At 44.6% G+C, this 26,103-nt stretch overlaps 1 protein-coding gene across 5 annotated transcripts in view; it reads left to right on the forward strand.

Annotated features, from left to right (window-relative positions):
- Nucleotides 1-26,103, forward strand: part of CFAP46 (cilia and flagella associated protein 46) — a 287,892-nt gene that overhangs the window by 185,009 nt on the left and 76,780 nt on the right. For all 5 annotated transcript variants that reach the window (XM_068256846.1, XM_068256850.1, XM_068256848.1 and 2 more), the window contains 5 exons: nucleotides 2,324-2,524; nucleotides 3,936-4,042; nucleotides 6,011-6,193; nucleotides 8,101-8,233; nucleotides 24,885-25,082. In XM_068256846.1, the coding sequence (XP_068112947.1) occupies nucleotides 2,324-2,524; nucleotides 3,936-4,042; nucleotides 6,011-6,193; nucleotides 8,101-8,233; nucleotides 24,885-25,082 (822 nt within the window). The remainder of the gene's footprint in view (nucleotides 1-2,323; nucleotides 2,525-3,935; nucleotides 4,043-6,010; nucleotides 6,194-8,100; nucleotides 8,234-24,884; nucleotides 25,083-26,103) is intronic.

Below are 26,103 nucleotides of genomic sequence, written 5' to 3' on the forward strand. Positions count from 1 at the left end.
CCTGTTGAATATGAAATTCATTGTTTAGTCCATTTGGAGAGAGGGGACTCAACCTGTTGATCCATCTGCTCTCACATCTTATAAGGGCTGTCTGGCTATTCATTCCTTCCCCTGTGGTTACTTTTTTGCAGGACCGCCAGCGCAGATCACTCACCAAATGGTTGCATTCAAAATAGTGTTTATCTATGGGATAATCATTTTTTTTCTTAGGATCTGCCTGACATGTCTTATATAATCTGATGCCATTGGGATGTTCATTAATTCTCAATCTCACACCCATAGAGGTTTGTCCCACGTAACCTTTCCTCCTATCTCTTTAAGCAGGCTCTAATTTAAGTTGTTTGGCCGTCCACCTTTTAGGGGCGTGATTATGTAATTGTTCATGTTAGTTATTGGAATCCACATGGTTTACATGTTAGCACTTGATAAAGGCCCACAGGCTGAAACATTGTGCATTTTATGCTATGGCACTTAAAATAAAGAAAAGCTATAATTGCTGAAATCCAGGTGAAGTCCTAATCATTCTTGTTGTTTTTGGTGTATTCTGACACTCTTGGTGGATGCGGGTGTGGACTGGTTGACTCCTTGGTGCATTCATTCTAAGCAGTATTAGCAGTTGCGCTACACTTCGTGTCTGGACTTGAAGATAAAGCACCTTACTCTCAGCAAGCTTAAAGGGAAGGTTCAAGCAAAATAAAAAAATGAGTTTCACTTACCTGGGGCTTCTACCAGCCCCATGCAGCCATCCTGTGCCCTCGTAGTCACTCACTGGTTCACGCGTTACTGGTTCAATGCGTACATTTTTACGCATTGAACCAGTAATGCGTAAAAATGTATGTTTTAATGTTCCTGCACTAGCGGGAATGCGTAAAAATGTACGCAATGCGTCCTGTCGACCTCCAAAGTTGGAAAGCTGCCAGCGGGGGAATGGAGCAGCAGTGAGTGACTACGAGGGCACAGGATGGCTGCATGGGGCTGGTAGAAGCACCAGGTAAGTGAAACTCATTTTTTTATTTTGCTTGGACATTCCCTTTAAACAGGTGAATTACTGTCCGATTAGGTGATAGAATTAAGACAACGTTACCCCCTCCCTGTCCAGTAATGCGAAGCGCCTGCTAATTCTGGCTACAGTTTGTATAGCAGGTGGCTCCAGCGCTTCCTTTTATCATGGGCACCCCATAAAATAGTAGGGCCCATATGCAATTATTTTTTTCTCCTGAGTTTTACCTAGGCGCTATTTTCTCACCTTGTCAATAAAATGTATTTAAACCCCCAGCATGCAAGAAAATACTTACAATAATTTTCATAGTATTTTGTACTATTTATTTGGTACATTTTCAATAGCAAAGTGCTAAAAAGTTATTTTAAAAAGTTGAAAATTTATCTCCTAGGAGAAAACTCAGGAGAAAAACTTGCGTATGGCCCTAAGTGTCAGGTCCGCCCTTTATACTGACTGCGGCTATTTAGTGTGGAAGTTGGTGGGGATTGCAGTGGGGGTTTGATAGTGTTAGACATTGTTTGGCGGGGGGGGGTTTGGTCAGGGTAAGGCATTGGTTTGAGGGGGTCTGTTAGGATTAAGCATCGATAGAGAGAGGGTTCAAGTGAGAATGGGTTAGGCAATAGTCAAATATTGGTAAAAATGATCAGAGTTTTACTATCTCAATTACATAGAGGCCATCATAATTACATAGAGCCTATGGTAATGACATAGAAGCTGTCTCTGGCACCCAAATTACCATGGCACCCTTTTTATTTTTACACGCATCTGGGAGGGGAGGAGCATGAACTCCCCGCCTACTTCAGACAATTCTGGTAAGGAGAGATTTGAACAATGCAGGCCAGTGCCGACCTAATGCTCTATTACTGATGCATTTGTTTTTTTTTTCCATTTTATTTTTAATACGGCTTTAGATGTATGTAGGATAATGGCCTCTTCGCATACATTAAATAGACATTTTTTTTCTTATTGCTGCCTCTCCTATCCTCCTATATTGTAATAAGCCTTTCCCCTTTATCTATCTACTGCTCTGGCTCTCCTGGTTCCAAGATTGCAAGTGTTTCTGGGAGTACCTCTCCTAGAATCGGAAACGCACAAAAAATGTTGAAAAACTGCACATGTTTTGCTTTTGTGGGGTTTTTTAGGTTGTTTTTACATTTCTCAAGTATCCACTCATCAGAATTTTTCAAAAGTGGGTTGGGTTAAGTTAGGTAGTACTATTGTACTTTGTATTTATAATGCTGCTGGTGCAATATAGTCAATGCACTTACATCCGTTCCAAGAAATGATAATGATTTCCAACCTAATGTCTGTGTTCTTTTGCAGGACATTGGCGAGAAGCACGGTCTGTTAAAATGCCTTTACTTGCTATCGATGTTGGCAAACTGTGAGAAGAATCATGGGCAAGCCATATCCATACTCCTGGAGACCAAAGATCTAGAAAGGGACGCAGAGCTCTTGTATGGTACTACATTGACCCTAACTGAAGCAGTTATGGGTGAAGAAAAGGAAGGCAGAGAAAGAAAGGTATAAATCAGTGGTCCGCAAACTAAGGCCTGCGGGCTGAATGCGCCCCCCCCTCCCAAGGCCTTTTTACTGGACCCCAAACACAAAATGTATAACTTATAGATGTGCCCCACTGCACCTGTACATATCAGCGGCCCACATGCAGAATAGCAGTGCTGGCACCACCCATCCACATACTGTAGAAGCCAGCGAGCAGTTATTTGCTGGCTTCCAATTCAGCATCAGGTGACACTGCTGTCCAATTGGATGGCAGGTTGTCACCTGGGTATGCTTCACTTTGTGGTGCACAAAGACGTTCTTCGGGCGCCGCATGACTGAATGGCTGCTGCTGGAAGTTCTCCTCAGGGTATGATTGGGGGAATCAATACCTAAATTCAATGTAATGTTTTTTAACATCATTTTATGTATACTCTGGCCCCCAAGCAGTCTGAAGCAGGGCTGCTCAAATCCAGGAACCGGGAGACATCCGGATAGTTGCTATCCGGATATCTCCCAGTAAACCTGGGCGGGGGGTCAATCTTACCTGTCTGCCGTCTTCTTCGTCCGTCCCTCGGCGCCTCCCACGATGCGATCCAAGTGGCGGTCACGTGATTACAAACGCTTCCTCCTTGAAGGAGGAAGGGTTTGTAATCACGTGACGCGCGTGGAGCGCATCGTGGGAGGCGCCAAGGGACGAAGAAGACGTCAGACAGGTAAGATTGACCACCACAACAATCGCAGCGCTGTACACTGTAAATAGACGATCGCCGCTGGGAGACTGATGACAGAGCGGGGATGCACGCGCGATCTCCTGCAAAACCTTGACTTGACGCCAATTGCCATTAGGCAGTCCTGGGGCTGCCGCCATGTTCACGCCTGTCGACGGAACGCAGTCCTTGACCAGTTAAGGGACCACTCCAGCAAAAAAGGTGGAGGTTAAAATCTAACAGAACTGACAGGTTTTGGGCTAGCCCATCTCCTCATGTGGGATTCTCTAGGTTTTCTTAGTTTTCAAAACATTTCCTGGATGGCATTTGGTAAGTCTAACTGACAAAATAGTGTGCACGTGAGTAGTGAAAATGGCTTGTATCTTACTATTTCAGTAGTCAAACTACTGTTCAAGAAATGGTTTTGAAAATAAAGAAAACCCTGAGAATTTTTGGAACAGTTTGCTAATGATTACCACTGTTTAGCGCACATATAGAGATAAGCTTTGTCACTACAGCTAAATGTTAGTTTTAGTGGGATTAGGATGAAGGGGGATCCCCAAAACTCATTCAAATCTTGTATACCTAATTGATCAAATAATCATGAAAACAAAAGATTTAGTTGCATTTTATATGGCCGCTTTTAGACAGATCTTTATGGTCACCGAGTACAATTTAATTTGCATCTATATTAAAATGTTTGTTTGTCTGTTTTGTTTTGTCAGGCTTGCCAGATTTTGAATGCCACAATAAATGCCTTTGAAGCCATGGCACAAAGAGAAAAAAACAGGGCAGCTGAATATGGATATCTTATAGCCAAGTTAAATGCAAGGTATGCAGCATGTTTTGCTTTGCCGCCCAAAGTGCCTGCACCTAAAATAACCCAACCCGTATATTCCGAGATGGATTAAATGACATCCAAGGTGAAAATAAACTGATGAGAAAAACAATTGTATATATCCTCCTGCTCTTAAAAATGACTTTTTTTTTTTAGATATCCAACAGTTTTATTTTATATTTAAATCTAATTTTTAACTTTTGACTGTTTCATTGTCTCTGCTCAATCACACCTTCATTAACCTCTTGAGGACCTTGGGCTTAAACCCCCCTAGTGACCACGCCATTTTTTTACAAAATAGGCCACGGCAGCTTTAAGGCCTCACTGCAGGGCGGTACAACTCAGCACACAAGTGATTTCCCCCCCTTTTCCGTCCACCAACAGAGCTTTCTGTTTGTGGGCTCTGATGCTCCCAGGATTGTTTGTTTATTTATAGCAAATACTTAATCCTTTTTTTTTTTTTTTTTTATAAATATGTTTATTTATTTTTTTATAAGTACACTATCCCCTATCCCTCTCCTCCTCCCACTGTTAGCCTATAACAGCGCTCGGCTGTCATAGGCTGTCATATGACAGCGGATCGCTCCTGTCTCCCCCCAGATGGAGATTTGTGAGCCACGGCTGTCCCCACGAGTGTCCTCCTGGGGGAGACAGGAGCGATCCAATTGCTGTTATAGGCTGGCAGCACTGTACACAGTAAATAGATGGAGTTTTCACCGTCGAACAGTCTCCTAGTGGAGATCGCCACTGGGAGACTGATGGCGGAGCGGATTTCCGTCATCCATGCGGAGATTCGATCTCCTGCAAATCCCCGCCCCAGGACTTGATGCCATGGGATTGCTACAAAAGTCATTTTACGAGTAGGAGGATAAATACAATTGTTTATCTCATCAGTTTATTTTCCCTTCGTGTTCTCTTTAGGCTGGTTTTACACTTGATTTTTGTTTTGCGGTGGAGTTGCAATGCTCCTGCTGCATCCCACCGCAACGCAAAAAACAACAATTATATGACCCTGCAGCAGATGGGATTCCCGTCTGTCCGCACTTACGCGATGCACTGCGCTCCGGTGTTTACACTTACTCTGTCACCCATAGACATCATCCCAAGCGCCATGCAGGAAGTGCGGTGCATGCAGTAACGCGCTGCAGCTTTTAAAGAGGAACTGCAGTGAAAATAACTTAATGAAAAAAAAATAACTTAAATTTTACAATAATTATTTATAAATGTTCTAGTCAGTGTTTGCCCATTGTAAAACCTTTCCTCTCCCTGATTTACATTCTGACATTTATCACATGACGACATCTTTACTGCTGGCAGGTGATGTGTATGGAAAGAGATGATGCTTTTTTGGCAGTTGAAAATCGCTGTTATTTCCCAGAATGCAACATGGCTTTCACAGTGTGATGTCAGCACCATGGCCCTGACATCACAATGTGGGAGGGGTTTCACCACAATATCAGCCATACAGAGCCCCCTGATGATCCTTTTGAGAAAAGGAAAAGATTTCTCATGGGAAAGGGGGTATCAGCTACTGATTGGGATGAAGTTCAATCCTTGGTTACACTTTCTCTTTAAGTCGATCGGATACTTCTGGTGCACTGCAACGAACCGCAATAGCTGTGAAAGTCTCCATAGACTTTTATTGCTTTTGCGACCCCTTTACATAAAATAGGGTAATGCAACTCAGAAAGTGTAAAAGGGCCCTTGAGGTCCATACACAGGCACAATAACTCAATCCCTGGGTCAGCTTTGCACACACTACTTTCTTGCCTGAGACGGTTTTCTCTGTCATGTTTTCAAGGGTTTACTGCTAAGACTGCACCCCAATAATGTATTTCCTCAGCACTGTTCCTCTGCTCTGCCCTGAGTAGATCTCCATAGGATCAGGAAGACCTAAGGAGTCCTGGCTTGATACCTTACACATCCATGTACCTATCATTTAATTTATTTTTCTGTCTTCAGGAAATTTGCGATTATTTTAGAAAATGCTGACGTAATGATCCGAAACGGAGTCGCGTCATCTCAAACCGTTGTGACACTACTTGACATATGTGACAAAATGAGTCAGATTGAAGCTGATCTCCTCCGTCTTGGATACAGAGAGTACAGAGCGGACTTACTGATGGAACACTCCAGTATCCTCAGGTATTGTTCATAAGAAACCTGATTTACAAAGACATTGATGAAGAGGACTGAAGCATTGGTCTGAGCAATATAACATGTTTGGCAGACAGGCCTTCTGTGTCATGAAGGCAGCAGGTAAGCAGCCAGGCTCTGGATTGGGGGAGTCTTGGAAATCAGAACACAACATAGGCTTGCTGTTTAGGCCTGCTGGGAGCAAAACTGGCTGGTCCTTGTAATCAGAACATAGATGGAACTGGTCATGCAGATCCATGACAATCAAGATCAGGACTGATAAAATTCAAGAATGTTTAAAATGAACCAGAGACAAGGCACCCTCATGTATTTTACCATATATATCAGTGGGAACATTAGAGAAAACACCTACCATGCTCTCTGTTTCATTCTTCAATGCTCAGCCTGCTTCTAATCAGCCCTGATAAAATTCCCGACTGAGCATTCAGTCTGGCTTTGCTCAGGAATTATTAAAGCTGAGTCTGTCTTCTCTGATGTATTTTCAAGCCCAAGCCTGCCCCCTTCTGGCTCTGCTATAATGACTCAGCTATAATGAACCCTGAGCAAAACCAGACTGAATGTCAGGGATTTTATCAGGGCTGATAAGAAGCAGGCTGAGTAGTGACGGATGAAACAGAGAGCAGGGTAGGTATTTTCTCTAATGTTCCCTCTGATATATATGGTAAAATACATGAAGGTGCTTCGTCTCTGGTACACTTTAAGCTAGGTCACCAGCAAAATAATGGAAATAGGCGTTTAAAGAAGAACCATAACAACATATAGTAGAATGCTGTAAATTATTCAGGATACCTTTTTATGTTAAATATTCTGGTTTCAAAAATCATAAAAGCTTCATATAGATATATATTGATCTATAATGGTGTCTAGCCCTGCTCTCCCACTGAGGGGCATAACAACAGCTCCTGTGACCTCTGCAAACTCTGTGGGGGCTCATTCCTCCTCCCTCTACTTACCCACATGCAGAGTAGCACAGCTAGGGGAGTACAGTAATGCTTGCCTGCTCCAGCACTGTGGGTCTCTTCCATGCATCACAGCTGCACACTTTCTGCTGCCGTTTGCTGGCTCCCGATCACTTGACCGATTAAGTGATCGGTCACCATCTGACACCATCTCCTACGTTGCAAAGTAGTGCAGTCTAGCAGTGTAATATTTACGTGCTCCAGCGATGTATCATGTCTCTTCTGTTCTTCCTGGCAGTCACGCTCTGTACTTCCATACCTCCTTCTCTCAATCATGTGATCATGCCTCAGAAGACAGTAGTATATAGCATAGAGCTGTCAGGACGATCAGCGAAGACCCGAAGCAGCACTGGAGCAGGTAAATGTTAAACTGCTCCACTGTGCTACTCTGCAGAAGGGGGAGGAGTGGGCCCCCACGGTCATTATGGTTACACCACTTAGTTTGAGACTGTTCCACAAATGTTAAATCTTGATGAACATTTTGGCCCACAACTTTAGACTGGCCCTTTATGGGGTTGAGTTTGAAACCCTTGCTCTAGCCTGTTGGGGTTTTTTTTTGATTTTTGTTTTTTTCTAAAGGAGGTTGGCCAACACATTATTGTATTTGTTTAAAATAAAAAATAGATAAATAAAGATTAGTTTAGTACCATAAAGAGCAAAGTGCACTATTGCAAAGAGAGGTCAGTTATAAACCTTCTGGGGTAACTAGCCAGGCAGCATGACCTGAGCAAACTGCTGAGTACTGTTTATTGCTCCAGGGACAGACATAGCTGCACAAACAGGTGTGTTTCCCGAAAATTCATGTTTATTAAGCGAGGGAGCAGGAATATATTATTTACCTGTTTCCTGTGTCCTCTCATTATTTTTTAGCTTTCCTGCTCCAACTTTCTCATTAGTTTTTTGCGACTCTTACTTTATTTTTGTATTCCTTGAAAGGCTTCTTGCCAGCACAGCGGAAAATGAAGAACGTAAACACAGCTTGTTGGTGGATGCCTACGCTATGGCTGAGCAGGCAATCAGTATTCTGGAGCAAATACAATACAACATTCAAAGTACATCCCTGATTGAGGTAATAACATATGCCCTCCGTTTCCTTATAAGTTACTTTGAATTGATGTAACTTTTCTTGTCAGGATCTTATTATTTGTTTTCTGAACAAATTGATATCTGATTTTGCTGAGGTCTTGTGGTGGTATTTTTGCCTTATATATGCTCTGGTTCAGATGGCATCAGTTTTAAAGTGAATAGACTTTTTCAAAGATTTGCATTTCAGTGGTATGTGGTGCACCTTAGCTTAATTTAATGGAACCAAAATGCCTAATTTTACTCTTGAATATTGATCATATTATTCTTATTTAGTATTTATATAGCACCGACATCTTCCGCAGGGCTTTACAGGATACATAATCATGCCACTAACTGTCCCTCAGGAGCTTGCAATCTAATCCCTACCATAGTCATATGTCCATTGTAGCCTATGGCCAATTTAGGGGGAAGCCAACTATCTTTCCTGTATATTTTGGGGATGTGGGTGGAAACTGGAGTGCCCGGAGGAAACCCACACAGACAGGGAGAACACAGAAACTGTGTGCAGATAGTGCCTTGGCTGAGATTTGAACAGAGGATTTGAATAGATTTGAACAGAGGAGCCAGCACTGCAAAGCAAGAGCGCTATCCACTATGCCACTGTGATGCCAAGTCATATGATCTGTGGCTTTTTTTTTTTTTTTTACATCTGTGCATATATATTTAAAGTAGGAGTGTCTATTAGGCTATGGGATGCACTCTTCCCCTTCTTCATAGTTATAATTCCCTCCCCCAGCTGCTGTGTCATTCCACCATGTAGTAACTGGTAGAAAGGCAAGATATTTTATTTTGTTGGAAGCAAAATTGGTCATTCTAGATCCAGGAGTAGGAATAGAAAAATCATGACAGGAAATAGGTGTTTCCACAGACATCTGTCCACCAAGAGCAATTGTCCAAAAAAAATGAGGAGAAGGAGAAGAAAAGAGGAAAAAGGGGGACCAGAGGAAGGAAGAGGTTACAGGATCTCAGGAGGCAATTAGAACAAGGCAGAAAGTGAGGTTATAAGAAATAAAATGGACCCTCTTTAAGATCGTAATTAAACAGAGGTTGTACTCACTGGTGTCTGCTTATCCTATTTAAAGGATAACTGAAGTGAGAGGTATAGGGAGGCTGCCATATTTGTTTCCTTTTAAGCAATACCAGTTGCCTGGCTATCCTGCTGATCTTCTGCCTCCTATACTTTTAGCCATAGACCCCAGAACAAGCATGCAGCAGATCAAGTGTTTCTGACAGATCTGACAAGATTAGCTGCATGCTTGTTTCTGGTGTGATTCAGACACTACTGCAGCCAAAAAGACCATCAAGGATGCCAGGCAGCTGGTATTTCTTAAAGGAAATAAATACGGCAGCTTCCATATACCTTTTGCTTCAAGTGTCCTAAGTAGAAAACTTCTTAACATATGGTAGACTGGTAACCTGCAAAAAGAGCAGAAAAGGATAGCCCCTTGTTAAAAGGACACCTGAAGTAAGAGAATTAACAGGGGTAATTTCTCTAAGGACTGACTTATTTGATCTTCTTGCATTCAAATAGACTCCCAAAAGTCTTCTTTAGCACCACAATTTGAAGGCGTCAATTCTTCCGCGCTTGGCCTTCCTTATGATCCCACTCTCATAACCATGCATAACCTAACCATAAATAACTGGATACTTACAGCCAAGGGCATTGCTAGCACCAAAGATCAGTGGCACGTGCCCCGAATCTATTCTGGGGTGCCCCGCATGTCCCTCAGGCAGAGTCAGCTGTGGTGCCTCAATGGCGGGCGTGCTGGGAGCTGTGGTGCATCAATCGGGGGTATGCTGGATGCTGTGGTGCCTCTATGTGGGCATGCTGCGTCCTGTGGTGCCATGCTGTGATGCCTTGATGGGGGTATGCAGGGGGCTGTGGTTCTTCTATGGGGGCATGCTGGGAGTTGTGGTGCCTGAATGGGAGGCCCGTGGAAGCATGGGAGGGGGTCCACTAGAAGGTCAGGGAATGTTATGGGGGAACTGCCAGATAGCCTGGTGGCAGGCCAGCCCACTCAGCAGAAAGCCAGGCCAGCCAGCACAGAAGCCAAGTACCTCCGCCTAGTGGAGAAAGGAGGTCTAATCCACAGAGATGATATAGTGAGACCGTTTCATGCTTTTACTTTATTGCACTCATGGTAAACTGGATGAGGCCTTGGTCATAATACCAGTGGATATATATAACACTCCATCAGCTTCTTGATTGAGCAATATCTCATGAAATGGAACAGTGATTCAATGTGATCATTGGAATATATATTTTTGGATGATTTTTTCTGATTTTTGCTGACTTGTGTTGATGGAAACCATAGAATTTTGCTACATATAGTGCTTGATTCACAAAAGGGTGCTAACTTACTTAGCATGCCTAAAAGCCCCTTAGGTCACGTCTAAAGCCCTTAGGGACGCGCAAAGTTTAGTGCTGCGCGGTTAGTGCTAAACGTTGCACCGAGTGCAACTAAAATGTTGCACCGCGTGCCCCTAAAACGACGCATCGGGTGCGCCCAAAATGTCGCACGGTGCGCCGTTTCGGGCGCATCTGGTGTGACGTTTTAGGGGCACCCGGTGCAACGTTTCGTGCACACCGCGCAGCGCTAAACTTTGCGCGCGATCAATAAAAGCTTTTAGGCGTGCTAACTAAGTTAGCACCGTTTTGTGAATCGAGCCCTCAGAGACTATGTCTGTAAGCCTCAGACAGGGTTTTTATGGCGGTCAGTTATCGCCATTCACATTATGCATTGCGCACTGTAAGGAAATTGCTTGGTTCACCCTATTTAGGGATTTTTACAGTATATGTGCATTTTATTATATAAGAATAAAAGTTATATTTTAATTTGCAGAAGCCCATGTTGTATGTTCGTATAGTGAACTTTAATTACATCCCAATAGTGGTGTTGCCTAGTTATGTTTAAGTGACACTGCCTATTTATGTGATATGGTGCATTTTGGGGTTTTGGGGTGTTTTTGAAGAAAGGGCTTTATCCAACATTTTGCAGAGCAGGCCTATTTAGACTGCTGTTAAGTTCATGTAAATTTGGCTCCACCCGTGACCACACCCACACCCATTTTCTGGCTGGAGTGCCCAAAATTTCCACGGATGTCTTAGGTAGGGCTGCTCAAATCTGGATCCGGGAGATACCCTGATAGTTTATGCCTACGTGCGTCACGTGATTACAAACACTTCCTCCTTCAACCCGGAAGGAGGAAGTGTTTGTAATCACGTGACTGCCGCTTGGACCGCATCGTGGGAGCTGCCGAGGGACGGACCGAAGAAGATGTCAGACAGGTAAGATTGACCCCCGCCCAGGTTTACTGGGAGATATCCGGATAGGACTATCCGGATGTCTCCCGGATCCGGATTTGAGCAGCCCTAGTCTTAGGATCCTAACAACACCCCTGCTTGCAGCAATATCTGGCCTAAAACATGGATTGAAATGGATGGAAGGGACCCTGAGCAGAGGCATACATTGAAATCTGGATTTACCTGGGGCTTCCTCCAGCCCCCCCATAGCCCACGGGGTCTCCCGGCATCCTCTTGGTGCCTTCCGTGGTCCTGCTGGCGGCTCCGGTAATCAGGGCTGCTCAAATCCGGATCAGGGAGACATCTGGATAGTTCTATCCGGATATCTCCCAGTTACCTGTGCGGGGTGGGCGGGAAGGTCAATCTTACCTATCTGACGTCCTCTTTGTTCCGTCCCTCGGTGCCTCCCACGATGCGGTCCAAGCGGCTGTCACGTGATTACAAACATTTCCTCCTTCAGGGTTGAAGGAGGAAGTGTTTGTAATCACATGACGCGCATGGAGAGCATCGTGGGAGGCGCCGAGGCACGGACGAAGAAGACGTCAGACAGGTAAGATTGAACCCCCCGCCATCCTGCACAGGTTTACTGGGAGATACCCGGATAGCAACTATCCAGGGAACCCGGATCCGGATTTGAGCAGCCCTACCCGGTAATCCAGTGACTTCAGCCGAAGTTGCACATGCACAGCCCATGCGCGCACCCGGAGCGTCATCATGATGGTCCCCATCTGCATCTTATGCATGTGCGACTGTCTTATGTTATGTTCAGTCTTTACAGAACTGGGCATGCGCAAGACACTTACAGTGACCAGGTTCACGCATGGGCCTCGCATGTGAGGATTACCGGAGCCGCCAACAGGACAACGGAAGGTACCAAGAGGATGCTGAGAGACCTCATAGGCTATGGGGGCAGGAGGAAGCCCCAGGTAAGTGCAGATTTTCAATATATGCCTCTGCTCAGGGTCTTTTTAATGAGTATCACTGTTTTTGGCATCCTCTAATCCTTACCTATTGTAGTAGAAGAGAAAATATTCAGAACAGAGCAGTGGAGCTGAGATTATTAACGTAGATAAATGCAAATACATGTGTGTATCCAATTACACTGGGAGGACAGTCTCCATCCTTCTTAAAACACACAAAAGTCACCAGCAGCCAACAGGAAGGTTTATAGTCGCTGCCATCAATCACCGTGTGACTGAGAAGATTGGGAAAGTTATTGATTTTTTTATTTATTTTTTTAAAGAGGAATGTATGTGAGTTGCCATCATATATAGCTCATTATCTAATAACGTATTTGGATGTTTTCTTGATCCCGAGGCCTGGGAAGATCTGGATTTGATCATGCACACCCTAAACAGGCTGGATTGGTTATTGAATTGGCTCAAGTCCTGTTGCCCACCAGCATTTCACTTCACTCTGTGTAGAGAAAATTACTCCTGATTGCCATTAGAATTTTCTCCGTTTGATTCAATTTTGGGTTTAGTCGAGCTTTAAGGCAGTCTGATATCCACACCAGTGATTAAGAAGGGTTCCTTACCTATGTAAGTAAGGGCTGGTTCATACCGCATCTGAACCAGCAGCCTGGTGTCTTGGTCAAATGTGTCACTTTTTTCCAGATAGTTTTTATTGAGTTTTCAATTAAAACACCCTTTATCAAACTTTTTACCCTGGAGGAACCCCTTTAAATCCTTTTCGGATCTTGGGGAACCCCTGCATTAACGAAGGGAGAGGTGATTTATTTTATATTAGGATTGGTAAATAAAAGTGGGTGAGATTAAACATTGTATTATTGTAATAGTCCCCATTCTGTGCTTCTCCATTACAGGGCACTCACTCCATGCCCTCCATTATTGCATTGCCCATTATAATTGCCCAGTGTTAGGCTGGTTTCTCTCTTTCCTCTTAATCTTCCACACACATCCTTAGTTCTCTAATCCCACGTGTCACATTTTATTCATCACCATAGTAATGTGTCTTAACAGTCTTGTGGCCATTCCACCAGTGAACTAGTAGGGTTGCTAGAATTCAGGACGGTCAGACAATGAGTAAAGAGCACACTGATAACCTAGGTAAGTAATTTTGAAACTTTTTCAACCTGCCAGCTAAAGCAGCTCACCTCCAAGGGAAAAATGCCAGGGAACCCATGCACAGTTCTCAAGGAACCCTGGGGTCCAAGGAACCCTGGTTGAGAAAGGCTGAATTAGAACATAGAAAATACAATGCAGTTGAACAGCTAATCCCTTGCCCCACCACCCCACCCCATGCTGTCCGCCATGTACCGGCAAGTATAAAAGGCACACACACCTCACTACCAGTGTCTATAGCACGCCCTATACAGTGTTGTAATCAACACCTTGATCATAAAGGTATTTCAGCCAAGGAGACCAAACTTTCTCAAATTTATTTGGGCAATTTCTTTGCATATATATACAGTACGTTTATTTATATATGTGGATTGAGGCTATGACTAGTTTAATCCATCCTTCTGCTGTGAGGGCCTGAGGCTGGATCCAGTGTAATAGAATAAAAGCACAGGATGTTTCATTGGATGACACCTTTACCCAGCAGCAGTGATTCACAGTAGGTTCAATACTGGCATGGGGGTCAAAGACTTTTCCTAGTAATTCTGCTACTTGGGACCAGTACCTATGTATAACTAGGCATGCCCATATAAATGTGTCACGTTTTGACCCCCTGAAGTGTCCAGAATAAAACGAGATTGTGGAAACTACAGGATCGAGCGCAGAGTTTACATGACCGACAGTCAAAAAAAATCACTTAAAGGCTCCCTGCACACTGCAAATCCGTTTTCCGATTCCGATTCCGATTCCGATTCCGTTTCCGATTTTCCTTGAATACATTCAACAGAAAAACGGATCAAAAAACGCAGCATGCAGTTAAGATTAAAAATCTGAATCGGAATCGGATGTAAAAACAGATAAAAAATCTGAATCTGATTTGCTTGCAGTGTGCAAGATGCCAAAGGGAACCAGGGACGAAGCACCCTTGTGTATTTTACCATGTATATCAGTAAGAACATTAGAGAAAACACTTACCCTGCTCTCTGTTTCATCCTCACTGCTAAAAGTGTCTGTTATCACCTGTGATAAGAATCCTGGACTGAGCATTCAGTGTGGCTTTGCAGGGAATAATTATAGCCTGAGTCATTATAGCAGAGCTACAAGGGGGCAGGCTTGGGCTTGAAAACACACCAGAGAAGACAGACTCAGCTATAATCATTCCTTACCAAAGCCAGACTGAGTGCTCAGTCGGGGATTCTTATCAGAGGTGATAACAGTCAGATTAAACAGAGAACAAAGAAACAAAGAGCAGATTAGGTGTTTACTGTCATGTTCCCATTAATTTATAAGGTAAAGTACAAGAGGGTGCTTCATCTCTGGTTCTCTTTAAACGACTAGTGCCATGGCCATCGTTTACTGCCGTTTAGACATCCATATGAACCGTCCCGCAAGCCTTCTACACAGGCTTTTGTTTTTATTTGTTGTTTGATATGTGTGATTTAATATATTATGTGACAGAGCAAAGCAGACAGCAGGAATTTGTAATCCCTCAAAATAGAAGCATGATCCCGTGGCAAACATGTAAAAAGAGCGCTGGTACATTTGGGCGCGAGGTGAACCTGCTAAACGCCTCACCCTGCTGTGGCAAATTTCCCGGCGGCGGTAATTACTATTCCCCCTCCAAGGTGCTGTACAGTGGGGATAAGATGCAGTTCGTCTTTTACTGGCGCCTAAATTTACATCACTGAGCACGACCTACAGCGGCGCCATATGTCCTCAGCCGCGGGGCGCCCTTTTTACCTGACTCCAAGATCTTCAATCCAGTTTTCCAACTATAACACTCAGATGGGCATTCTTTGTCTCCGAATGAAAGTACATCTTCCAGTGTGGTTTATTCTGCATTGTAGAGAGTATTGCTTTGTTCAAGGAACATTTCTTTCTGTATGAAAACAAACTTCTCTGATCCGTGTTTGTCTCTGTTTCAAAATGTTTATTGAGGTTTTTTGTTTTTGTTTTTTGCAAAAGGCGTTAACAGACATAATTGGTCGCAGACCAGTATAACACAAAGGCATGACACATGAACTGCAAACATTCAGAGAGGTACAGAAAAAGAACCCTATTATCCTCTCTCCAAGGGTCCCTACGAAAATAACAGTGCGTAATAGTATAAGGCCTCATAATGTGAACGTGGCCATTAAAGTTTGTCGTAGGCCAGGTGACCCAAAGAAGAAAGGAGAGATAGGGAGGAAAATAAGAAAGGCTGTGAGGCGAAGGTACACCACAGCCAGGAGGAGAGAATCAACAGAGAAAGAAAAGAATCAGGAAGTTCAATTGTGACAGAGTAACCAAGCAGCTCAGGGTGACCCAAAACCACTAGGAAAGTATAGGGGACTAAAAGAGGCCGAAAAGCATGCCTACTAAAAAGCAATGCTTGGCCTGACTTGCCTTCTTAAAACAGAAGGTACTTGCGATAATTCAGCTTTAGGCTCCCTGCAAACTGCATGCGATTCCGATTCCGCTTTTTAATCGGTTTTTACATCCGATTCCGATTTTTAATCTTTATTTAGGGAAAATCGGAATTGAAAATCAGAAACGGAATCAGAATTGGAAAACTGATTTGCAGTGTGCAGGGAGCCTAAAGTGAACATCGGTGGTTACCCACAATGCATCACTATTGAATATGCAAATTATCTCTATATGCCTCTGAAGCCAGGCTAGCATCCAGAACCACTGGTGTATAGCAAGCCTATAGCTTTACATTTTACAGAGCCACATCAACCCCACATGAAGACAGCCGGTTTCGGACTTTTAAATGTTGGAAGTTAAATTGTGGAAGAGGAGGAGTAGTGCCAGAAAGAGTCAAGCACCACCCACCACCACCAGGGTTCGCCCTAGAAATAGCTGTTATAATTTAAGTAGGCCTCAGTTATTTGGACTGAGTTAGTCAAAAAGGATTGAGGAGCAGACCTGCCCTTTAAGGGGATTTTCTCTTAGAGAGAAAATCTGCAGTTCTGTCAGCAGAACTAGAACATACCAAGAAGTTGTTCTATGGACAAGGCCACAGGTCTCCCTGACCTGGGCATGTACCGCCACTAGAACAATAAACATCAACCATGTTTTGTAAATATCCACATTCCTGTATGTATGTCAAATGCCTCATCGAATATTAATCGAGTAGGTGTGTATGATGACACCACGAGTGGGTCCACCAATAGTCTGATCTAGGGGATGGTGAAGATGATGTCATATTTAACTCTTTCCTAGTCAGTATTAAAACCTGAGTGAGCTAGGGGAGCTCACTCTGCTTCTTACCTTCGCACTAGCTCTCAAGGCTGACTGGGACCTCTAAGTATGTTCATTCCTTTCTGTAATCTGATATAATGTATGCTGTACATAGGTAGTTTAGTGTAACGTAGGTTAGAAAGAAGTACCTGATTGACTTCAGCAGGAAGTCTAATCAAGAAGCTTGTAACGCTAGGCTAGGCTAGGATATGGTGAAGTGTATCTATCTGTATTTCTGTTTTCTGAATAAACTCCGTAAACATTGAAGAAGCCTGAGAAAAGTCTATCTCCTGCTTGCTGTGTTGAGAGTCAAGTTATCTCACAGTCTGTGAGACGCAACTATAAGAAGTTGATGGTGTCGAAGCAAGGTGATTTAGAACAGAATCTAACAATGGTGCCGATTAAACCCTCCGCTGCATAGCAATATAAGCAGACAAGGGCCAGGGGCCGAAGTTTTCAAGATATTCCACAGCAAAACAAGCGGAATAGACGCGGACTGGAAAAGCTTATCAACCTGATAAGCTGGTGTGGGGAGTGTGCGGGAGCCGAGCACACGGGCTGCAATTCGAGGAATCAGCGGCGAAACTCTTGGACGTTTAACTGACTGCATGTGCACTGCAGGTCACAGCCTAAATTGGGTCGGAAGGAATCCTCCGAGGCTACGGCTGCTCTCAACTGCCGCTGGAGGTCGATCCGCTGTGGGGGATGGTGGGAGGCCCCCCCCCAGAAGTTCCGGAGTCCAATCTGAGTTTCGCGGAGGGAAAGTTGCGAGAGCTGGTGAATTGCGAAGAGTCCGCAGATCAGGCATGTATGATTTACGTTGTTATATGGCGTTATCTGTGTTGTATTTGGTGTTATAACAATGTTACAATGTTAACAATGTTAATGTGTACATTCTGTGTTAATTGCAGCTTGGAGGCTGCGTGCTTCATTTTTTTTCCTTTCGTTCTTTCTTTTTTTCTCTGGTTTTTGTTTTTGTTTTTCTCTCCCTGTCCAGAGACTGGGAAGGATGCCAGATGTGAGAGGGGGGTCCCCCGTGGCAGAGGGAAACCAACAGTGTTTCAGTCTGTTAGTAGTGGATGGGGGGGAGAGGGAAGAAAGAGAGTGGAGGAAAGCGAGTGTGAGACAGTGGTAAGCCGTGAGGTATAATCCACGAGTTAGCTGTTGAAGTAGGTTTTTTCGTCTTTTTTTCTTTTTTGTTTTTTTCTGTGAGCTGGGAAGACAGGAAGGCACAGCCCTTGTCTCTGGGTGGCTGTGAAAGTAAGTTTGTAGCTACAGCTGAGATAATGGGTGAGTTGTTTTTTGGTTTGTCTTTCCTCGGTGCGTTTTCAGTCAGTGCTGCTAAAATGTTTCTAAATGTCTGCATATGTTTAATGTTGTTTAGTCAGCTCCGGCTGATAAATGTTCGTCTCAGAAGTACTAGCTGGGATGGTAACAGTTAATGTGGTTTAGAGTTATGCTGCGCGCTTTAGTAGGTCTGAGTTATGGCTGAGATAAGCTGCAGATGATTTGTGGAGAGAGGGAGTTTTCCATGTCCCTGGGTGATTCTACAATGGATGGCATTGAAGACAGTGTGTGTGGCGGAATGCTGATTTTTTATTTTTTTTTTGCCCTGTGTTTCGATGCTAGGTGTAACTGTGCATAAAATGTTTGTTCTGTTTGAGTTTGTTTTTTCTCCTAATGTTTATAGGATTAAGAGGTTGCTATGGGAGCAGCCATCTTATCTGGCAGTCCAGGACTCAAAATGGCGGCAGTGGAGAGGGCCCGCCCCCAAGAGTCATTGCTCCCACACGTCATGGCAGGGGAGAGGAGGGGCTGGTGGATCCACGTCACGTCAGGCTGTGCTCGCGGCTCCGGGCAGTCAGCTGAAAGGGAGGGGGGTAGAAATACAGAGACATTCTACTGAGTATCTCGGATTTTAAAGTATTTCCCCAGAGCTTTTTCCCTGGGTCCATGGAAAGGAATGCCAGAATACGTGCACCAAGCTATTACTGTAAGATTAGCATGGTCACGGCAGGGCCGGCCCTAGACTTTTTGCCGCCTGACGAGACAATGATTACTACTGCCGCCCCCCCCCCCCCGCCGCCGCCGCCGAGCTGAAGGGGTAGCGGGCAGGGCGGGGGTATTGGGCCTAGCGGCGGGGAGGGGGTCGGACCCCCCCTCCCTCGCCTGGGTCCCCCGTCCTCCGCTCCCCTCCAGCCTTAAATAGATAAGAAGTGCAACTCGTAAGAGGCAGTGGGCGGGGGGGACTCACCTCTTCCTCGCTAGATCCAGCGTGCGCTCCACTGACGTCCCTTCCTGCAGCGCCGTCCACTTACAATACAGTGGGCGGCGTTGCAGGAAGTGACGTCAGTGGAGCGCACGCTGGATCGAGCGAGGAAGAGGTGAGTCCTCCCCGCCCACTGCCTCTTACGAGTTGCGCTTCTTATCTATTTAAGGCTGGAGGGGAGCGGAGGACGGGGGACCCAGGCGAGGGAGGGGGGGGCGACCCCCCTCCCCGCTGCTAGGCCCAATACCTTCGTCCTGCCCGCTACCCCTCCAGCTGGGCAGCCGGCTCCCCGCACCCACCGATGGGCGGATGCCGCCCCTAGAAATTTGCCGCCTGAGGCAAAAGTTTCACCCCGCCTCATGAGCGGGCCGGCCCTGGGTCACGGATAGGAAATGTTTCCCAGCTAGGTGCAGGTAGACAAGGAACAGCGCAGATCAGGAAAGGGTCTGTACTGAGTTGCTTATGGGATTATTCCTGTAAGTGGGGCAACTTAATGGGTGATGCAGCATGAGTTCCCAATAGAGAAAAGGGGGGACAGTGCATCAGGGGGGTGCCGGAGTTGGAAAAAAGGGAGTTGACCAATCCAGGTATCCGTCGCCGCTGCTGCAGAGCGGTAACGTTTTTTTCCAGTTTTTGTCGTGGATTAGTTTGACTAATAGGTCGATGCTGGACTGGGGCTGTTTTTTGTGCATTTTTTTCCATCCACTGATTGGTCAAATGTGTTTTTTTTCCAGCTCCTATCAAGTGTAGCACAAAGAACAAGAACTGACAGCAGTTCATGGGGCAATTATACAAATGAAAGAATTGCCATTTACAGAGTGACAGTTTCCAGTGTATCAGGACAGGTTTGCCATACGACTACCTACCAAGTGGGCGTTCAGGGATCTGCATACAGGCATTTGATGCTGGAATGCTTAGCCCTGCACCCTACACCCTGTGTAGTTTCAGTGCAAAGTGCTCCTTCCTACAGGGAGGCAGCCATTTTTTTGTATAGTATGGGGGTAGTGGCACGGCAAACATTGGTCAGAGGGTACAACACACAGAACTTCTAGCAGAGCTGGTATCGCAATGAGGTTCTAGATAAGTAAATGTGATAATGAGTAAGAACATTGCAGGCTCACCTGAAAAGCAACAACAGGTGTGGCATCCGTAATCTGTGCATGCGACGGCCGCGCATGGACAGATAGGGGGGGGATGTGGAGGGAGCTTGCAATGGGGTGAGAGCTTCCAAAGGTGAAGTCCGCGGGAGCATATTTTACACAGGTAAGTACTTCGGATAGTACTTAGGTAGGGGAGAGAGGTTTAACTCCAATCTACCAAAAAGAGTAAACAGAGTTCATGAGAATCATAAAGCAACGAGATCAATTACGGCATATATTGATCAAGTTAAAGTGTACAGAGTACAAGCCGCAGGGCGAATCCCAAATCATTAATAAGAATTGATTTGTTTGTATTTCGATTTCAGGAGTTTGGCAATATGGACTCGAGACAGCTGCAGTGCTGGCAACAAAGATGGAGATGTCAGTCGGATAAGCGAAAGGTTCCAGATGCCAATCTGAGGTTGGAGAACAGCGAGATTCCTGAAATTGGAAGGAGACTAAAACACGAGATTCCTGATATTGGAAAGAGACTAAAACACGAGATTCCTGAGATCGGAAAACGTCTAAAAAAACTGACTGAGCAAAGCATAGTGCAAATTGCTAATGTTTTTCTTTCCCAAGGTGGTGCTTTTATAATGAAGAGGACCGTGCTGATGGTGATCCTAGGTTGCCATTTCGTCCTAGGAGAACGAAGAGAGGACATTCTCATGTATAATAAGGGGTTAATGAGAATGCAAGGCCCAAGCATGTTAATGTTTGGTGACAAAGGTACTAATCCTTTCACACCTCCCTCCGCTTGGCACAGATGGACCAAGCAGGGATGGAGGAAAAGAGCACTTGTGCCAGGAGAAAGCAAATTTCATGGCACAAGGTGGGTGAAAGGTCTGAAGGGTCAGGTGTGCGGGCAGTGGGAATTGAATGGCAGTGTAAATCTGCTATTGAATGCCACACTCTCAGAATCGATGCACCGATCCAAAGTTTTGTTAAAAGGTACATTGCAGTACAATGGGTACATGCAAAAGGTGGAGTGTGTGATTCAGGGGTACCTTGTCTTGGTTATCCAGAGTGAGATGGTTCCAGATTGGAGAGGAACGAGCAGGAGGCGTCAATTCTCCTGCCGGAGAGACGCGGCGGACAACATCACACTCTGGAACTACCAACAGAGAGTGCCTCTGAAACAACTATACACACGTAGCGGCTGGAAAGCCGAGGGGTGGTGGTTCTCGAAACAAGAAGTAAAAATCGAGATCGAGCCACATTTCCAGGTGACAAAGAGGGTGGGGAGAGCGGTCCCGGGGGAGGGAAAGCCAACACGGGGAACCCCATTCACATTACACAGGTCACAACAGGGGACGATATTACACAGTCCATATGCAGCCGCTTATCCTCATGCTAGTTGGGTAAGTGAAGAGGTACTCTTAATTGAAAGATTGCAGAGAGTACAGTCTTCCCAACCTCTGGTACATATTGTTCCTCAGGACATAAGGGGGGAAGAGGTCCAATCAGGACAGTTGGGGACATATTTTGTCAGGGAGATGCTTAAAGATCCTGTCCAACTGAGATTGGACAAGGGGAGGTATATCGATTTTTATGGAGAAGGATCTTTTGCATGGAAGCTTCAAGATGTTTGGGTGAACAAATGGAAACGGTGCAACATTCCTTTAGGCACCGCCACTTCCTTACTTCCCACCTCAACACATGTCTTACACCATGACCTGAGAGGTCAAACTTTTTTGGTGCTAGACGGGGAGGTGAATCGAGTAGAGTTGTCCTCATGCGGGCAATTCTCACAGAGGTACCTGTGTTTGCCGGGGCAAGTCAAATTTAGTGAAGAAGCCTGCAGGCTCAATAAGGCAGAATGCGAGACTACCATTCAAAAGATCTACCCTGAAGCCAGACCGATAGTTCCGGTGGCTGAAGGAAAGGTTTGTTTTTTTAGCATCATGTCTAAGGACACATTCAAGGTACATGTTCATAATTGTTCCAATAAGGGGGATCTGTCAAGGGGAACATATTGGGTGAGCGGAGATCCCATATGGATCCAGTCATCCAGGTTTGATGACGTTATTTCTCAAATTGTTAAGAGAACTCTTAAGGTCGAAGTTTCACGGGTAGTTCCCGTCCTAAAAGAGAACACGACATGGGACGAAGGGGAACAGGGGTTGATCCAAGACGACCACACTTTGATACAACAGTTAAACAAACAGTACACTAAGTTAGAGGTAAGATTTCACCATGATCCCGGTGATCTTAACGAGGTAGAACACAAAAATAAGCAGGTGAGTTCCAGTCTGACCTGGTGGAAAAGGTTTCCGGTGATGTTCCAGGGACACTCGGACTGGGCCTCTGCAGTTCAAAAGTTCTTCCTACACCCACTGGTCGTCTGGATGGGGATGACAACTTTAGGCATCATTATCCAGGTGAGGTTGTGTGTTAAAATTACGTAAAACAAATTAACCTGGTCAAGAGATTGGTGCCTCATAAACAATCTCATGAACCAATATTTTTAAATTAAGGGATATACAGGGTTACGGGTATAGGTTTAGTAGTACCGGTGATGGAGCTGATTGTATAAAGGCGCTCTTTTAGAAGGCACCTGGCACTGCTCCATTGAGTAACAAACAAACGAGTTTCACTTTTCTGTGGTCATGCAAGTTTGTGAGTGATACGCAAGTGACGCAAATGCTGAGCATGTGGTATAGAGGGATTTAGAAGTAGGGCTTCCCCAGAGAGCCTGGTTACAGGAAGACCAAGAGGTCTTGCTCTCTCTCTTCCAGGGAAAACCGCCGAGAGCAGAAAAGTTGTGTGAGCACGAACATTGAAAAGTGAAACATAAAGTAAAGAAACCAGGTACGGTTAGGTTCAGCAGTTGGGATCTGCGGATCAAGCCTTTTTAGGGGGGATTGTTATAATTTAAGTAGGCCTCAGTTATTTGGACTGAGTTTGTCAAAAAGGCTTGAGGAGCAGACCTGTCCTTTAAGGGGATTTTCTCTTAGAGAGAAAATCTGCAGTTCTGTCAGCAGAACTAGAACATACCAAGAAGCTGTTCTATGGACAAGGCCACAGGTCTCCCTGACCTGGGCATGTACCGCCACTAGAACAATAAACATCAACCATGTTTTGTAAATATCCACATTCCTGTATGTATGTCAAGTGCCTCATCGAATATTAATCGAGTAGGTGTGTATGATGACACCACGAGTGGGTCCACCAATAGTCTGATCTAGGGGATGGCGAAGATGATGTCATATTTAACTCTTTCCTAGTCAGTATTAAAACCTGAGTGAGCTAGGGGAGCTCACTCTGCTTCTTACTTTCGCACTAGCTCTCAAGGCTGACTGGGACCTCTAAGTATGTTCATTCCTTTCTGTAATCTGATATAATGTCTGCTGTACATAGGTAGTTTAGTGTAACGTAGGTTAGAAAGAAGTACCTGATTGACTTCAGCAGGAAGTCTAATCAAGAAGCTTGTAACGCAACATGAAGATTGGCGTGGCTAGGATATGATGAACTGTATCTATCTGTATTTCTGTTTTCTGAATAAACTCCGTAAACATTGAAGAAGCCTGAGAAAAGTCTATCTCCTGCTTGCTGTGTTGAGAGTCAAGTTATCTCACAGTCGAGAGATATCGAGTGAGATGCAACTATAAGAAGTTGATGGTGTCGAAGCAAGGTGATTTAGAACAGAATCTAACAATAGCAACAGGTGAATTTGTTTAGGAAGTCCTATAAACATACACCAAGGGTCCCAAATTTTATTAAATTTATCATTCCTGTCTTACAAAGTGTTCACTGTACACTGTACGATTTTACATTTTTCTGGGTTCCAGAAAACTTTGCATATTTTTTTTATTGTAGTTCCTGGGGGGGGCTCAGCGCATCTCTGATGGAGGCCATTCGGAGGCGGCCTGGTGTTGCGCTGATCCACCTTTTGCGCATATTTTTTTTAATTGCAGTGTGAACCAGGCCTCAAAGACTTGGTTGACACAAAAAAGGTGTCCTGTCAGTCTTTAACAGTTGGCACCAGTTTTGCATGTCATGTTTCTATGGGTGTGTTCAAACATAAATATGTACATTTCCGGCCCTGTCAGTTTTGTATGGGTTTTGTATGGGTTTCTAAATATATGGGTGTTCACACATAAAAGGTGTACATTTCCAATCCAGTCCTGTCCTTTCAGTTTTATATGTGTTTCTGTAGGTGTGTTCACACATAAAAGGTATACAGTTCTGGCCCAGTCAGGTAAATAGTATAGAAAACAGATGAAATACTGGACCGTACCGGAAATGTGCAGATTTATGTGTGAACCAGGCCTTAGAGTGCAGCAGAAGCATGTCAGTGACACCAGGGGCATACCGTAGTTCTATCCAAGAGCCAACAAGGACAACCACAAACCTGCTACACCGAACACCTTCTAGGGAGAGCTGGTAGATTATAGCACTATGGCCCAGGGGCCGGCCACTGCATGTCAAAGAAGTAGATAAATGAAGTGTGCAGAGCAATGGTATGTGCTGTTGAAAGTGCCAATAGTGCAAGCCGCAGAATTCCATGTTTCATCTGACATGTTTTCTTCCTCGCTGCCTGTTCACTGCAGAAACAGAGGAATCCATCTTTAGACATTGCGGATTCTGTCTCATCATGATTTAATTTTGCTTTGCAGGCGGGGGGCATCAGTTTGCCTGTCACAAGGAAACTTGCCAAAATGAAGCTGAGTTTTGCTGAACTGTGTCTGGAAATAATTCAGCTTGTCATCCATGAGGAAAGTGAGAAAGTGGAGGAGGAAAAATGCAAAGGGGCTCTGCGGGTCATGGTGGAAGAGTTTGTGAGAGCCACTCCGGATTATAACTCCATTGAACAGGTGTGTGTGTGTGTGTGTGGGCTTCACTGGCTGCAGTGGTGCAATCCACAGCCTCACTGAATACAGAAGATTTCATGCAATGTGTTTAATAGAATGTTGTCTGAAATTAAAGAGAAACTTAAAGTGGACCCAAATTAAAAATACAAGATTTCAGAAATAAAATCTATCTTCTAAATTTTAATAATAAATAGCAGCCTTTTTTCAGCTGCATGATGACAAATATAAAATATTTTACATTTATTGGAGGAACCCCTCCCTTCCTTTCATATTGCCAGGATTTTTCCGGCAAACTGGTGGAGGAGATAAAAAACAAAAACAAAACACAGGCTGCTACTGATGATGTCACAGGGGAGGTAATCTCAGCTTGTGTGAAATTTCACATAGACAACTCCCCTGTGAGGGAGGGTAGCTGATGACAAACACACCCATGATCTAAAACCTCCTACTAAGCTCAGAAGTAATGGCTGCCACCCGTATAACCCTAGTTATGAAAAGAGAAGGGTGAAAAGCATACACTGAAATGCTCATAGGCTTAGAGGAGTGTTTTGTATGAGTGTCAGAGTGGGGCAACTAAATATTTTGAATTAAAAAAATGTTTGGTTTGGGTCCGCTTTAAACCCATGGTTGAACATCCCAACAGAGGCGTATCTAGGGAAAACAGCGCCTATGGAAAATAATTAAATTTGCACCCAGGAAAGCGGGGTGGGGGAACCTCCAAACATTTTAACATGCAGGTTCAGTTGAATTGGTTGTGTCCTAATTGAAGTGAAGAATGGAATTTTGCCATAGGTCAGCATATACATATCCCCCTAATCACAGTTAAGCAACTTGAACCCCAAAAAGAAAAAAAATTAACCAGGTAACCGAATGTCCCACAGATTAAAAACTAGAATCTGTATGGAGAACACCATGGATGCTATGGAGAAGCGCCCCCAGTAAGAGGCGCCCATGCCACATGTCACACCTGCCCTCCTGTACATACGCCTCTGCATCCCAATCAGTAGCCGATACTCCCTTTCCC

Source organism: Hyperolius riggenbachi, chromosome 10, assembly GCF_040937935.1.
Source record: "Hyperolius riggenbachi isolate aHypRig1 chromosome 10, aHypRig1.pri, whole genome shotgun sequence".
In the NCBI taxonomy this organism is placed as follows: Eukaryota; Metazoa; Chordata; class Amphibia; order Anura; family Hyperoliidae; genus Hyperolius; species Hyperolius riggenbachi.